This window comes from Dendrobium catenatum, unplaced genomic scaffold (genome assembly GCF_001605985.2).
Source record: "Dendrobium catenatum unplaced genomic scaffold, ASM160598v2 fragScaff_scaffold_1063, whole genome shotgun sequence".
NCBI lineage: Eukaryota > Viridiplantae > Streptophyta > Magnoliopsida > Asparagales > Orchidaceae > Dendrobium > Dendrobium catenatum.
The window spans coordinates 376,157-391,512 of record NW_021319525.1 but is presented as its reverse complement, the minus strand read 5'-3'; the positions used below and the strand labels follow the sequence as shown (position 1 = coordinate 391,512).

The 15,356-nt window shown below is 36.5% G+C and overlaps 1 protein-coding gene across 1 annotated transcript; it reads right to left on the bottom strand.

Annotated features, from left to right (window-relative positions):
• Positions 1 to 4,056: 4,056 nt before the first annotated feature.
• LOC110095156 (cyclic pyranopterin monophosphate synthase) lies at positions 4,057 to 15,046 on the bottom strand. The gene is made up of 3 exons (XM_020820572.2): positions 14,906 to 15,046; positions 14,383 to 14,531; positions 4,057 to 5,043 (listed from the first exon to the last, which is right to left on the bottom strand). The coding sequence occupies exons 2-3, from the start codon at positions 14,485 to 14,487 to the stop codon at positions 4,420 to 4,422; spliced, it is 729 nt and encodes a 242-aa protein (XP_020676231.1). The 5' UTR covers positions 14,488 to 14,531; positions 14,906 to 15,046; the 3' UTR covers positions 4,057 to 4,419.
• Positions 15,047 to 15,356: the final 310 nt, after the last annotated feature.

Genomic DNA, 15,356 nt, shown 5'->3' with positions numbered 1-15,356 from the left:
AAAAGTGCTTGCCACCCCTCACTAGGCATGGAATCTATACGCCCTTAGGTTAGCAACCTCAAATAAAAAATTAATCTAAATCAAATTATCAAAAAATAATACCAACAAAAAATGGAGAAAAAGGATCTTGAGTAGCTCTCTGTGCCCCCATAGAACACTGCTCTATGGGTGCCCACGGCTTTGGTAATGCCTATGGTAGGTGGAGAATGGCCGACAAGTCTTACTACTTACGTGTTTTCTAGCTCAATTTTTAGCTTAAACAATTCAATTCAAATATTTTTTAGTCCTATTAATCATTTTTTTTTAAATTTGGACTCAATTTTGATATTTCTAGGGCCCTATAGTGCAATTTTATATGATTTGGAGTGAAATTTTTTTAGTAATTTTGCTTTGATTAATGCATCAACTTTATGTAAAGCTAAAATTATAATAAAGAATATTTTACTTAGTTTATGACTTTAAGAGATGGTACATATTAATGTTGAGAGACTAGTTGGGCATTATAGCTTTTCCAAAATAATAATTTTTCATCTCAATTTTTTTTTAAAAGATTAAACATATATTTGAATGGCACAAGCTTCAAAATTCAAAAATAAGGGCAATTGATATGTCATCGAAAATCATATTGATTGGTCATGAACCTCAATATGCATATTTGAATTAAAAACTTCCAAAACTAAATTTCGAGACCATTTAAACTTTAAATTTAGCAATTTTAAATCGAATTGAATGCCTCAATGAGTTGAACCCAACAATGCCAAAGTTAATGAATCCAAGTCTAAATGAGCCTATATTAAGATTAGACAATTAAAGTATAATTGAAAACTTGAATACATCAATTGGATGAGCAAATAATTTCCAAAGCTTACACAATTATAGTCATATCGAGTGTCTAAATAAGATGAATCTAATGAAATGAGATAAGATTGATTAATTTTAAAGTTATAAAGGCACCTAAATATTGAGAGAGTCAATACTAACCATCCGATAGAGTGTTTCAAATTTTTTTTCAAAATTTATAAGGCATGACACTCTAAAAAATTTATACTAGATCCCCACTATCTATATGAGAGGGGACATGAAGTAGACCACAATCGGAGATTCAAGATAGTTTGGAGGCACAAAGAATTTTGAAGCTCAACTTGAGCACCACTATCAAGCCATAATCCAACTATTATTATCAAACCATCATCATAAAACCACTGCTCAACATAGCCATCAGACCACCATTAGATAGACACCATTGGACACAGTTTGATTGTCGTTGTCAGGTTGAACCTCGTCACCATCGAACTACTATCCTTTGACCATCATCGTCTTAATATAGTCCTCTAACCATGATTACTTGATTATCAGATTCTGACAACCATCTCTCGATGACTATTATTGACTATGATCCTCCAACCACCGTTAATCGGCTACAATACTTTGATCGTTGTTGCCTGACTGGGATCCTCTAACACTGTCACTAATTATGGTCCTTTGAATATCATCACACAACTACAGTCCTTTGACCTCCATCGATCAATTACGGTCCTCTGACCAATGTTGCCCGATTATGGTCATTTGATGAATGTTGCAGGAATATGATTCTCACACTAGAATCATCCAACTATAATCCTCTAATCAATATTGCATGATTACAGTAACCACATTGCCTAACTATAATCCCTTGATCACTATTGCCCAATTACAATCCTCTAAACTATATCGCCAAATTATGATCCTTCTAATTATTATCACCAGACTACTAATATCACATGATTATAGTCCTTTGACCAATGACTCACGACAACTATATTTCTTCAACCAATGTCGCTTGACTACGATCTCTGATTTCCATATATTGATTATAGTCCTTCGACCTCTGTTACCCGACTAATATCCTTTGACTACCATTGCTCAACTACGACCCTTCTACCAATGTCATCTGATTACGATCCCCCAACCTATAGTTCTTCGAGCATTATCACCTGGTTACATATACGCATGCCAACTTCATTACTAATGTCAACACATGATATCACTTATAAGATCGATGCATTCTATTGACATCAACTCTAACTCTCAACATTAACGTTGTGATTTATGTTGAATTTATTGGTCATTGGTCTATCCTCCTTAAAGAAGTACGACCAAATATGTTGTAAATGATTTCTTGAATATAACTCTTATGCGACAATAACTTTTCGACTTCCACCATAAAATTTGTTCTATACAATGTCTATATATTATATTATTTTAACATCTTTTTTCAATTATGAAAAAATGTATCATTTGTAACTGATAATAAAAACTAGTGGAATCATTTTAGTTGGATCAGACCCCTTTTACTATGTGTGTGTCATAAAATAGAAAACTATTATTTATAAAATAATGTCTTAGCTCATGAATTATATTGGCGGAGAATCTTTGAAGCTAAAGTTTCTTCACAATGATAAAAATTCCCCATCTCATACATATGCAATCACACAACACCATTTCTTTGTTTAATTTGAAGTGGATTAGAGGGAATCATTGAAAACCTCAGTCATTTATTGATTATTAATGAACACAGACTTATGAAATGATATCACTGGTTTTAACAATTCAATTTTTATGTTATACTCTTCTATGAATAAGAGATATTTGCTCATGTTTTATGAATTGTTTGTTTAAAGTGTTCATGAACGAGCTTATTTATAAGGAAAATCATTCTCTAAGCTTGCTAGTTTGTGAACGGGCTCGTTTGGTAGCTCGAAAATGCTTGATAGATTTGTTTGTGAATGAGCTCATTTGAAAGCTCGAAAAAACTCGCTAGATATATTTACAAGCAGACTTTATGGTAGTTATTTTTAGTATGCTCATCTGTTAAGTTGAAGAACATCTAGAAAGTAAAGCTCTTTAATAACTCGATAAGGCTCATTTGTTTAAAGCTCGATAAGCACGAAATGAACTGAACACAAATCAAATTTGAACATCAATCATTTTAAGCAAATTGCTCTTGAACACAAACAAAAAACTCAAATCAAGTTTGAACTAACCTTGGACAAGGTAATCATAACTGAGCTCAATATGAAACCTGCTCAGCTTAACTTGGCTCATTTACACCCCTACTAGCATGTCCAACATTGATTCAAATTGATTTGAATATTTTTTAAGCATTGGTTTGATTTTTTCGACTTTTGTTTCTCCTTCAAAAAAGGCAATCCCATCAATGCCCTCTTTTAACAAGCTCGTGTGTACTGCTCTTCTCCTTCACACAAGTTATTCCTATTGATATATGTCCCCACTGATACTCATAATGAACTCATCTTCTCTTTCACAAATTGTCAGTTCATCAATGTTCGTCTCAAATAATCCCATCGTAAACTCTTTCTTATTCACACGTGCCCAATACATCGAAACCTCGAAACCTGCCTCCTTCAAACACTTCCAATATGTCGACACTTTCATCTATTAGTTCTCAACACAAACTCCAGCGCAATCCCATACATTTCGATGTCTTGCGAGGGTTATAATTTAATGCTTGAAAGACGATTGTTCGAATGCCGACTTCAAACAAAGGGTCAGATGACTTCAATGTAATTGCTAAAATTGAAATTATTATTAAACTTTTAATATAAATTTTCACTTATATCAAATTTATTTTAAAACTTAAATTTTAAAAAATAAAATTTTGATGGAAGAATTGAAGAATGCTATTTTTAGGTCATAAGTTTGGCCATACCCTCATCCATCTAATTAATATTTATATTAGCCTCAATTAATTTCTAGTTGATTTCTTACTTTCAAGTTGGTTAAAAATGATTAATTCAGCTAATATAAATATCGATGTATCAATTAATAATTCAAAAATAAAGTCAAATGTGCAGATCGATAATTAAAAAAAAGTAAATAAAAAGGAGAGATATGTCAAAATAAGAACATTAATATGAAATCTGTTACATATTAAAATAAAATACCTCTGACATTAATATGATATTCATATTATTATTTTTCATATTTAAATAAGAAATAATTATACTTGGAGAAGACATTATGATACAGCTCGAATGTCATCATAAAACAAGAAGATTTCCTCCCAAAGTTCTTTGTTTTTTAAGTTTTATTATTGAGGAAAATTTTACCTGTCAAGAACAAATAAGCAGTACTCAGACTGTTAAAAACTCTAACTTTCTGCCATTTGCAAAGCCCAAATCGTCTTCAAGAACAAATAAGCAGTAATCAGACTGTTAAAAGCTCTAACTTTCTGCCATTTGCAAATCCCAAATCATCTAAATATTCACTCGAAACCAAAGCCGCGATCTTCTCGATCTTTTCATTGGAACTTCTGAGTCAATTAAGACAAATTCATATACAAGCCGAATCCAAAACTACTTAATTGATAGCCAAAGCTCCCAATCAATAGACCAAAATAAACTAAATCTTTTCGATCTTTCAAATGCAATCATCATCACTTACTGAAGAAAGTTTTCTGGACCAACTGCCACTTTTCCCTCCACTCTTCTGCTCAAGACAAACATTAGTAATCTGGATTTCTTTTGTCACAGCCTTGCACATATCATACACAGTGAGCCCAGCAACAGCAACTGCAGTCATGGCTTCCATCTCGACCCCAGTTTTCGATGTCGTCGCCGCTTCTCCGACAATCTCCACACTGAAATCCTCTTTGTTCAAAACGAAATTGAGATCCACTCGGGTGAGATTTATGTTATGGCACAAAGGGATGAGGTTGCTGGTCTGCTTAGCTCCTTGGATTCCTGCAATCTTTGCCACATTCAATACATCACCTTTCACAATCTGGTTTGCTTCCACTAGGTTGAATGCGAGCTTCCCCAAGAGGACTCTGCAACTGGCTATGGCGCTTCGCTTAGTATCTTCCTTTGAGGATATATCAACCATCAAAGCGTTTCCGCTATTGTCAACATGAGACAGACCTTTCTTGCATTCAGGAAGGACTGGATAGTCTGGAGCTGTTGATGTATTAATGGCGCTGGTTGAAGGAAGCTCACCATGTATGCTACTTTGTGTAGGAGGCTCTCCAAAAATGGACTCCATTTCCTGAAATGTGGGAACAATCAGATTTGCCGAGGGCTGTCTAATTTGATTTCTTAAACATAATAAAATGTAAAAATAACATAAATTCATAACTAGTTTCGAGACTTTTCAATCTTTTCACAAATGTAGACGAATTCAAATTATTGAATTAATGACACTGCAATAATGTAACAATGAATTATTAAAAACATTGTACCAAAAAAAAATCATAAAAACTGCTTCGAGTTTACTTATTTTTAATATAAAGTTCATAAATGTTTACCTAATTTTATGCTTATCATATGATAATTAACATGTAATAGATAGATTGCCATTAAAAAAAGATACATGCTAGCTGTTACAGACAACTCAAAAGAGTTGGATAGCTTGGGTTTTTGTCCTCTAACAATGCAATCTATTCTTCTTCTTCTTCAGTTCTTTAACTTTACATCAGAAATAAAAAAAGTATCTAAACACATAAGAATATTTATGTGTGAAAATATAAATATGAAGATAATTATTCAATTATTCTACACTTATAAACAATAAGCCTCACATTGAAAATTCCACAGATTAACCTCGAGTTTTACTAATGCTTGTAATTAAACTAATGATAGGGGGTGAACATCAATTGTATTCCTATTAACACTAATTCTGTGAAAAAAAAAAGACGAAAGCCGAAGCTCCCATGCTTTTTTTTTTTTCCTTTTAGATCTGAGATGGAGTTGTGGAGAGACACGCCGAGAGAGAGAGAGAGAGAGACCTGTCGGCTGCCGTGAAGGTGAAGTATGCTCGAGGAAGAGGAGATGCCAGCGTGTCGTGCAACATATGTGAAAGAAGCGCGAGGGTTTGATGGAGACAGAAGAAAGAAAAAACAATCTAAAGTTATTAATTTGCTTTATCATAAATAGACTTAATTAGGCCTTAATTAAGAAGCCAGAGGGGGATCATGCTAAATCCACCCCTGCATAAGTTGGCTCGCTTCCAAAGGAACCCTTTCACTAATATTGCATTCTTAAAATGATTTGTAGAATAATTGCTATTGGCGCGCAACCCAATTGTACACACTATCGAGACTCTAGGACAAACACCACCAATGACATACCCAACATATAGGAGGTTAAGCCCTTGGGTGATGATTTCATGCTATCTCATGGTGCAAGCTTTATTGAGGAGATACGTGATGCGTCTTGGTATAAAAAACAATAACAAACTCCAAGAGATTCAATACAAAAAACTGATTTTTATTGATTAAAAATCAAATACGAACAGAGCAAGATACAATGGTCCTCTTTCAAGAGGAAGACCTTCTCTCCCAAACCCTAGACACCGCTCATATCCCTCACAAAAAAAAAAATAACACAGCACTCTCAAATCAAAATTCTCTATACAAACATAACATAAATTATACTACTTATAACAAACAATAAAACAACCCTCCCCCAATTTTCTCTCAAATCAGACCCTAAATCAACCCCCAAATCAATCTTCTTCAATTAGGAAATATCTCCTAATCAATCTCCTTCAATTCAACCCCCAAATCTACCCTATTTAATTAAAAAATATCTCATAATTAATCTCTACCAATTCAACCACCAAATCTGTCCTTTTTAATTAGGAAACATCTCCTAATTAAACCCTTTTTATTTCCTGTTCTCACATGAAATGATAGGTTTAATGGGCCCCATAAGGGGGCCGGAATCCCTTGCCCTTCCCTTCCCAACCCTGGCATGATGTCCTCTCCTGTATCAATACTCCCCTCCCCAAAATGCACATTGTCCTCAAGGTGAAAGCTAAGGAACTATCTTCTGATTGCCTCGTATGGCTCCCATGTGACATCATGCTCTGGCAGATCTTTCCATTTGATTAGCACCTCCTGTGACCCTTTATCCCCTCTATGCACACCCGCTACTTCCAGGGGTTCTAAAATGACCTCCATATCCTCTGTTAAAGTCGCGGGTAGAGATGATGATGTATGCTCTCGCCTTCCTCAACTATGAGACATGAAAGATTGAGTGCAAAACTGATGAAGGTGGTAGCCTCAGTCAATAGGCTATAGCTCCAATACACTCCACGATGTCATAAAGCCTAAAGTACGCGAGAATAAATTCTCATTACTCCTGGCTAGGGGTTTGTGTTTGTAGGGCCTCAATTTTAAGTAAATCATATCTTCTAGCTCGAAATTTAGTTCTTTCCAGTGCTCATCAGCCTTCCTTTTCATGATATGTTGGGCTCTGAGCAAATGTCCCTTTAGCTCAGATAATACCATGTCCCTCTCCTCAAAGTATTGCTCGACGCTGGACACGGGTGTAGCGCTCTGTCCATAATGAATCATATGGGGTGGATCTCTCTCCTATAGAATCCTTAAAGGAGGGGTATTTAATACTGAATGGTATGAGGTGTTGTTTACCCACACAATCCACCTTGCCCAAGTATTCGACGTGTATAATACAAAGCATCTCAAATAGGTCTCTATGCCTCTGTTGACCACTAATGTCTGACCATATGTCTGTGGATGGTATGTTGTGCTTCTCTTCAGGACTGTCCCCTACAAATGAAACAACTCCTTCCAAAAGTGACTAAGGAACACCTTATCCCTATATGACCCAATGGATTCAGAAAATCCATGCAAGCGTACCACCTCTCGTATAAAAATAGTAGCCACAAAGACTGCATTATAAGGGTGCTTTAGAGGGATAAAGTGTGCATACTTACTCAGACGATCCACTCTACCAGTATCATTGAAAATACCTTCAAAAGCAACAACCCCTCAATAAAATCCATCGTCACTTCCATCCCACACCCTCTTCGATAGGGCTAGAGGCTATAGTAATCACGTTGGTGCCATGGCTAAGTACTTATACCTTTAACACACATCATATATGGCTATCCAATCCTCTACATCATGACGCATCCCCACCTAGTACGGTAGAACGAATCTCTCCTGATGTACCAGCTGGACTCCTCTCAACGTGTAACCATGATGACTATACAGGTCCTGTAACAAATCGGATCTGATCTTCCTCAGTCCTTCATAATGTTCACTCTCCTATTTCAAAGCTTCCTAATTTAGGATCATGGGACTGACAAAGATGCTAACTAAGGCTCTTTGCCTTTCCGATATAAGGCGTATGTTGTGTCTTGTTTTCTAAGCCCGGTCGATACTATATCTCCAAGTCATATCCAAGCAACTTGGATAACAACCGTTAATGCTCCTCCGTGACCATACATTGTTCAAACAAATACTTTAAGCTCCTCTGATCTGTCAAAAATAAGAAATGTCTCTCCAATAAATAGGGCCGCCATTTTTTAATAGTCAATATAATAACTATCAACTTCCTCTTCTACATAGACTTGAGTCTTGCCTTGACTATGAGCACATGACTGAAATAAGCGATAGGTCATTGATCTTGCATGAGCACTGCCCCCAATCCATATCCTGACACATCCACCTCCACCACAAATGGCGTGCTGAAATCAGGAAGTGCTAATACTGGTACACTGGTCATCGCCTTCTTCAGTTGCTCGAAAGCCTATGTAGCTGCCTCCCCCTCTAAAATTATCCTTTTCAGCTGCTCAGTCAATTGCTATGCTATTGTGTAATACCCTCGCACAAACTTTCGGTAGTACCCGGTGAGGCCTACAAACCCTTTCAACCCCCTCAGGTTCTTAGGTAAAGGCCAATCCAACATAGCCTCAATTTTGGATTGGCTGCTGCTACCCTGCATTCCTCACCACAGGTCACAGGTACTCCACCTGTGATTGTGCAAATTCAACATTTCTTCAGGTTGGCATATAGAGACCCATATGCTCTGCCTTCGTACGACTGTAGATCAAAATGTCATAAAAAAATACCAAGACAAACTTTCTGAGGTAGGACTGAAAAACCCAATTCATGAGAGTCTGAAAAGTGGTTGGGGCATTGGTGAGGCCGAAAGGCATCACCAAAAACTCGTAGTAACCGTCATGAGTCCTGAAAGCTATCTTGTGTGCATCCCTTGACTTCATTTTGATCTGATGGTATCCTTACTTCAAGTCAATTTTTAAGAAAATGGTCGCTCCAAACAACTCATCCAATAACTCATCGATTGCAGGGATATAAAACTTTTCCAACACAGTTTCCTGGTTCAAGGCCCACTAAACCACGCAAAACCTCCAACTTCCATCTTTCTTTCTAACTAGTAGCATGGGGCAAGGTCTTACACTAGGCCTGATAATTCCTACTTCAAGCATCTCTCTAATGAGCTTATCAATCTCATCCTTCTGAATCTGTAGGTATCAATATGATCTGACGCTGATAAGCAATGCTCCCTCCTTCAAGGTAATGGAGTACTCGTGCTCCCGGGGTGGCGGTAACCCGTCAAGCTGCTAAAAGACCTCATAAAATTGTTGTAAAAGTTGTTGTACACAATCAAGGACTTCCATCGGCTCTCAATCTCGAAACTCCTCTAGGCTCTGCAGCTCTACCAAGTAGCACAGCCCTACTCCCTGTATCGCTTTGACCATGGTTTTGAGTGAAACCATGGTTTTGCACAAATTCTCATCTCCCCACAACATCGCCTTTTTTCACCTCTACCTAAATCTCCATAGTTAGAGATTTCCAATCCATCTTCATTTCCCTGATCATTAGTAACCACTCATCCTTAAGATCACATAAGTGCTCCCCAAATCCAAGGGAAGAAAATCCTCCACTGTCTGTATACCTTAGAGTTTTAGCACCAACCTCCTGCAAATCCCCCTACTCCTCTCTATCATTTCCATTCCCATCATGACTCCAAAGCTCTGTGTATAAACCAACTTCAATCCTAGCTGGTCCACGATCCGGTTGTAGATGAAGTTATGAGTAGCCCCGCTATCCATCAAGACCACCACTGGCTACTCCCCGATCTATTCCCTCACCTTCATTGTGTGATTTGGAGTAAATCCCATCATAGAATTTAGGGACACTTTCACCACATCAGGTTGCAGATGTTCTCTTCCTTCTTCTGCTTCCTCTACCTGGTCCTCGCTGTCAGTCTCTTCCTCCTCGCAAACTAAAGGACCTGGAGTGTGCGATCCTTGCATCGATGGTCTGGTGTATACTTCTCATCACAGTAAAAACACAGACCTTTCGCTCTCTTGTCTTGCGCCTTTGCCTCTATGAGGCGCCTGAAATTGGCCCTGGGATGAACTCCCCCACTCTTCTGCTTTGTTGCCTCTTGCTGAAATGATACCGTCTAGGTCCTTGGCGCCAATGAAGTTGAGGTACTTCAGTAAGAGCTTCCCGCAACCCCGATCTTACCGCTTCTCTTCATCTGTCTTCAATCCTCTGTTTTCTGTGCTAACTCCATCATCTTTTTCAACCCCCTCGACCTAAGCAATCGAAGGTCCACTCGTATGTCAAGCTTGAGGCCCTTCATAAAATTTTCCTCCAATACTAACTCCAAAATTCCCCTCAACCTCCCTGACAACAACTCAAACCTCTCCATGTACTCCATGACAATCCCTTCATGTGTCAAGGCAAGGAATTGCTCATGTAGGTTTCCTTCCCGAATGACTCAAAAACGTTCCAACAAGCAATCCTTAAACTCCTCATATGAACGGATCGGGTATAGTCTTTCTCCACTGGAACCAAGCAAGAGCTTTCCCCTCCAAACATAACCCTGTGGCTATAAGCTTCTCCTCCTCTCTTACCTCATTCAATGCAAAATACCTCTCCACCTGATATACCCACCCATGGGCATCCTCCACTCGAGGGAATTAAGAAGCTGGTCCATCAATACTATAAGTCAAGTGCTTCAGTAGCAGTTTTGTTCGTTCCACCTTAAGGACAAGGTGACACTTTGGAAGGGGAGTATTAATGGACCAGCTGATTTGATTGGGAGGGAATTAAGAAGTTTTCTAATCAAGAGAGAGATGTTTACAAAAGTTCTTAATCAAAAGGAATTAAGAACATATTTGAGGGTGATTTCAAGGGGATTAATTGGGAAATATTTATTAATTAAAGAGGGAAAATTTGAGGGGTGATTTGGGGGCTGATTTTGAGGGCTAACTAATTAGAAGATGTTGCCTAATTGAAGAGAGCAGATATGGAAGACAGATTTGGAGGGGAAATAATTAAGGAAATAGGACAGATTTGGGAGGGAATTTAGGGAAGGCTGTTTGGGTATTTGTTGTTTATTATTTATTTTAAGTAGGAGATTTTCCTATGTTTAGGGGTTGGTCTTGTTTGCTGAAATTGTAGTTGTTAGGGTGCTTTGGGCTCTAGCGGCATCTATAGATTTGGGAGAGTCGGATCTTCACCGGATCTTCCTCTCCAATTGAAGATCCAACTGTATCTTGTCTTTTCCTTCATAAATAATCCAATAAAAAGTGTTATTGAGTGTTATTCTTCTTCGTTTACTTGTTATCGATTTTTGTTTTGCGGAAAATATAAATTCAGCCAAATAATTTTATAAGTTCTGCATCTACTTCCTATTAGTATTCAAAACAAATGGGGTATGACAAAACATTTGTTCACAAACACAAGTGTGTCCAATCTAACCACAAATAGAGGACTCAAATCTTCTAGCAAAATAAATAAAAAAAAGCTCATCATATATTGTAGATGTGCAAGAATCACACAAAGATATGAATCTTGCAAGAAGATTTCCATTTGGATGTTCTAGTTAATTGTCTAACACACAATTCGTGACAAATAAGCAAGAAGTTCATGAGCTATATGCATTTCAAAGTTATGGTTGCTCCACATCTAAAAATAATAATTTCTCTCCTTTAAATAAGCTAACTTCCTAGGATCACCACCTCCTTACACTTTTACTTTTAACTAAAGAAAAAATCATGCTGCCTTAAATCACTAGGTAAGGATGTGTTGTGAGATTACTTAGTGCATGCAACTTTCAGCATAAGCCAATCAATCGACTACCGCCGCTCAACATTCATGTTAAAACATATAGAATGTAATAATTTAGACCCTATGCAACGATCTACACTGTCAAGAGCAACTACTTAATAAGCACGAGATGAGACCGTAATATGAAGACAAACTTAATAAGAACAAATGGTTATGGCACATGCTTATATGTGTGCTTAATAAATAAAAGTAATATCACTCATATCCAAAATAAGTTAAAATCAAGCACTAGGTTAGGGCTTTGCTAGGATTTTTCATCTCTTAGTGGCATTTTTTCCCTTCTCCCCAAGTCACTACTGCATCTACCATCATGTTTGATGTCTTTTGATGACTTGAATCCATTTTTGGACCTTCATTCTCTAAGTTAGTGCCTATGGCGTCTCCTTAGATGATTCCTCAAATCTACCCATCTTAAAGTGAATTGTAAGCATTTCAACAAACTTTTTTCTCCTCAACGACTATGTTTGTGAAGAGATACACAAGCAACCAATCTTGTTGATCGATCTGATATGTCTTTTAGCAAAAACCCTTAGCTTTATCAGTTGGTGCCAGAATCATTTAAAAGGCTTTTAGGATAACTATCCTTCCTTCTCTATTAGGATAAAAAATCTTCTACCCACAAAGGCAAATCTTCCAATAGAAAGATTAATATTCTTGTTAAGCCAATAGAGCTTCCACCATTTACTAAATTTGCTTTAGGATGTCTTAAGCTTGAAGGTATCAAGCAGTTCTTCGTTGAGGTTGGCTTTTTTGACCATGCAAATATTGGTCTTTTATTTTATAAACAAAACCTTAGTTAGGTTGATATGGAAGAGGATTGCATGGACTTTTATCACATAGATCATATCAGGTGTTTGATTTTACCATGCATTTATTAAAATGGCCCCCCATAAAATAAAAGAGCCCCCCAATTGCCCCCATTTGAATTATATTTCCTCACATTCTCATACTCTTTATTAGGCTTGAATTTATCTACTCTATTGGGATATCTTTTGAAAGTCTTTATTTGTGGATGCGGCTATGACTAAGCTTCCTAGACCTTCTAAAGCTCCCTGCTCCTATGCATGGGGGCTGATTCCAATCCTACGTACTTTGTTGTGGAACTTCATGACCATCCAAAGTTCTTGCATGTTTTCCCTACTTCTTTAAGTAATTTTAGTTGTCTTATTATAGGTGATGATTCTAGCATAAGGACAAGGTAACCCATCTCTACTAATCGTATCATTAATATTTTGATCACTTCTCTCATCATCTATCATCTTAAGCACTTTTTAGAGAGGTTCCTTTTGTTACTATTGGGGTCGATTTGATTGGCTAAAAATAATGAACATGATAAGGGAGCTAGTTTATTAGCTATTGATGGGGCCTCCGATGCTTGGATTAATTGTAACTAGAATGACGGCCAAGAAGACTTCATTTACTATAAGCAAGTATAAATGCTATCTTAAGATGCCTAAAAATGAAAAGGCCATCCTCCAGAATTCGATGAAGTGACCATTGATTATGGATTTCGTTTTAGCTTTTTGATTACTTTGTATGGACTCTAGAATTGCTTTGTTTTGGTGCTACGGTTAATTTTGACTTATACTATTTGAGGTTTGTAAATATCACCTTTATCTAGATAATGATCTCTAATCTCTATATGGTGATTATGTTGGTTGCATTTTTATGTTTTGCAACTATATGGCATTTATGGCTTTTGTTCTTTTTGGAGGATTGCTTGTTTTGAATTAGAATTCATTACTATTTGATAGCGCATTGGATTATTTTTCTCTCATCATTACAACTATTGTCTCCATCGAGTTAGCATTTTGGATGTTATAAGGGTTTATTATTTTATTGTGTAATCTCTAGAATCATATTTTAGCACTTTAACTTTGATGAAATGATTCTTATCCTAGTTGAGCTATTCATTCACTGTGGATCTATTTTGTTGGTGCTATATTCATGCTTGGAAATCATTAATGCTTGATGTCCTTTGCTTATGGTTATTATATGTTGGATGTTCATTGATCAACCTCTTTTGGGTGCTTATAATCTTGGCCAGAGGTGGAACTAAGAAAAGCTAAGGGTTAATAATTGCCCATCATGAATTTTTTTTCCTGAAAAAATAAACATTTTTACTATTTTGATCATCTTATATAAATGCAGTTGCCTAAATTCTAAGAAAAAAAAATCTTTTATATTTCATATATAAGATTATGCATTTCATAATTCTATTTTTTCCACACTAAAAAAAATGGCTAACTCCACCACTGATCTTGGCATGCACACTGCACACTTAGAGGAAACAAACCAGTTCTGATGAGTGAATTAAAGCACAAAAGTAGAAACATATTTATAATTAGTCAGTGGAAATACTCAAAGTAGAAACATAAAGCAGGAAATCCCAGTAACAAAAGGGAAGAGTAATAAATTATAAATTTTTAACAAAATTCTAGTGGGAATAACCAAAAGCAGAAACTATTTACCCTATTCAGATCCGCAATTGCGAGGTCCAATTTACTGCTACTGCTACTCAGGAACCTTCTAGAAGAACAACCTGCCCTAATTTGTCTAAGAAAAATCATTGCCATGCTAAACTTCAAGATGACAGATTTATAGGTAGCAATGAGAAGTTCTGCAAAAGAAATTATGGATTTAACAGCGCTTGTTAATAAAAAGAGAGAGAAATTAGTGAAATCCCATCACAACCAAGACCAAAGTTGATCAGATAAACATAAAACACAGGCAAAAGAAATAAGTCCGCTCTCCCGAGCAGCGGCAAATGAATTACGCCTTGATTAATATTTTAATCCATGCCCCAAGTTGCAAATATTTTTCTCCAACAGAGTTCCCACCCATCATTTTAGGCAAGATTTGGATCTTACAAAAGAAATTGCCCCCTCATTCATATTACAAGGAAGATGACTGCAAACAGAGCATCCGCCATAGCAAAACCTAAGCTATAATCATGCAAAGAAGAAAAGGAGATGGAAGATAAGTATTTTTTACTTCGCCTTTTGAGATTACAGGAGGCCGATAGGAGACGGGTAAGGAAAGCGAAGTCTGGTGCTTCTGCTCGACATTGTGGTGCTTCTGCGGCCCATCAAGTGGCAGGCCTGCGCGATCGTGAAGCACCTTCCCTTTGCCTTATTATAAATTTATAAAGAGGAATGCCATAGTTCAAAAATAAGAAAATAATAATAATAATAATAATTCTCTTAACAATTCTTACTCATGTTCCACTTACCATAAATAAATTAAAATTATGAGTTTATTTGGGGCAATTTTCTTGCTGTTTTTTTTAAATAAATTTTATTTCAAAATTTTTTAATTTAAAATTTTTTTATACTAAATAACTATTTTAATAAGCACCGAAAAAGTCATCCCAAACAATCTATATTTGTATGACTCTAACTGTTAGATTACTATGCCGTGTCAGAAATTTATATTGATAGAATGA

Excerpts from the sequence above, each read along its gene's own strand:
- LOC110095156 (XM_020820572.2), bottom strand. The coding sequence starts at position 14,487 with ATGGCAATGATTTTTCTTAGACAAATTAGGGCAGGTTGTTCTTCTAGA. Across the intron at positions 5,044-14,382 it reads CAATTGCGGATCTGAATAGG|GAAATGGAGTCCATTTTTGG; the intron begins GTAAATAGTTTC and ends CCCACATTTCAG.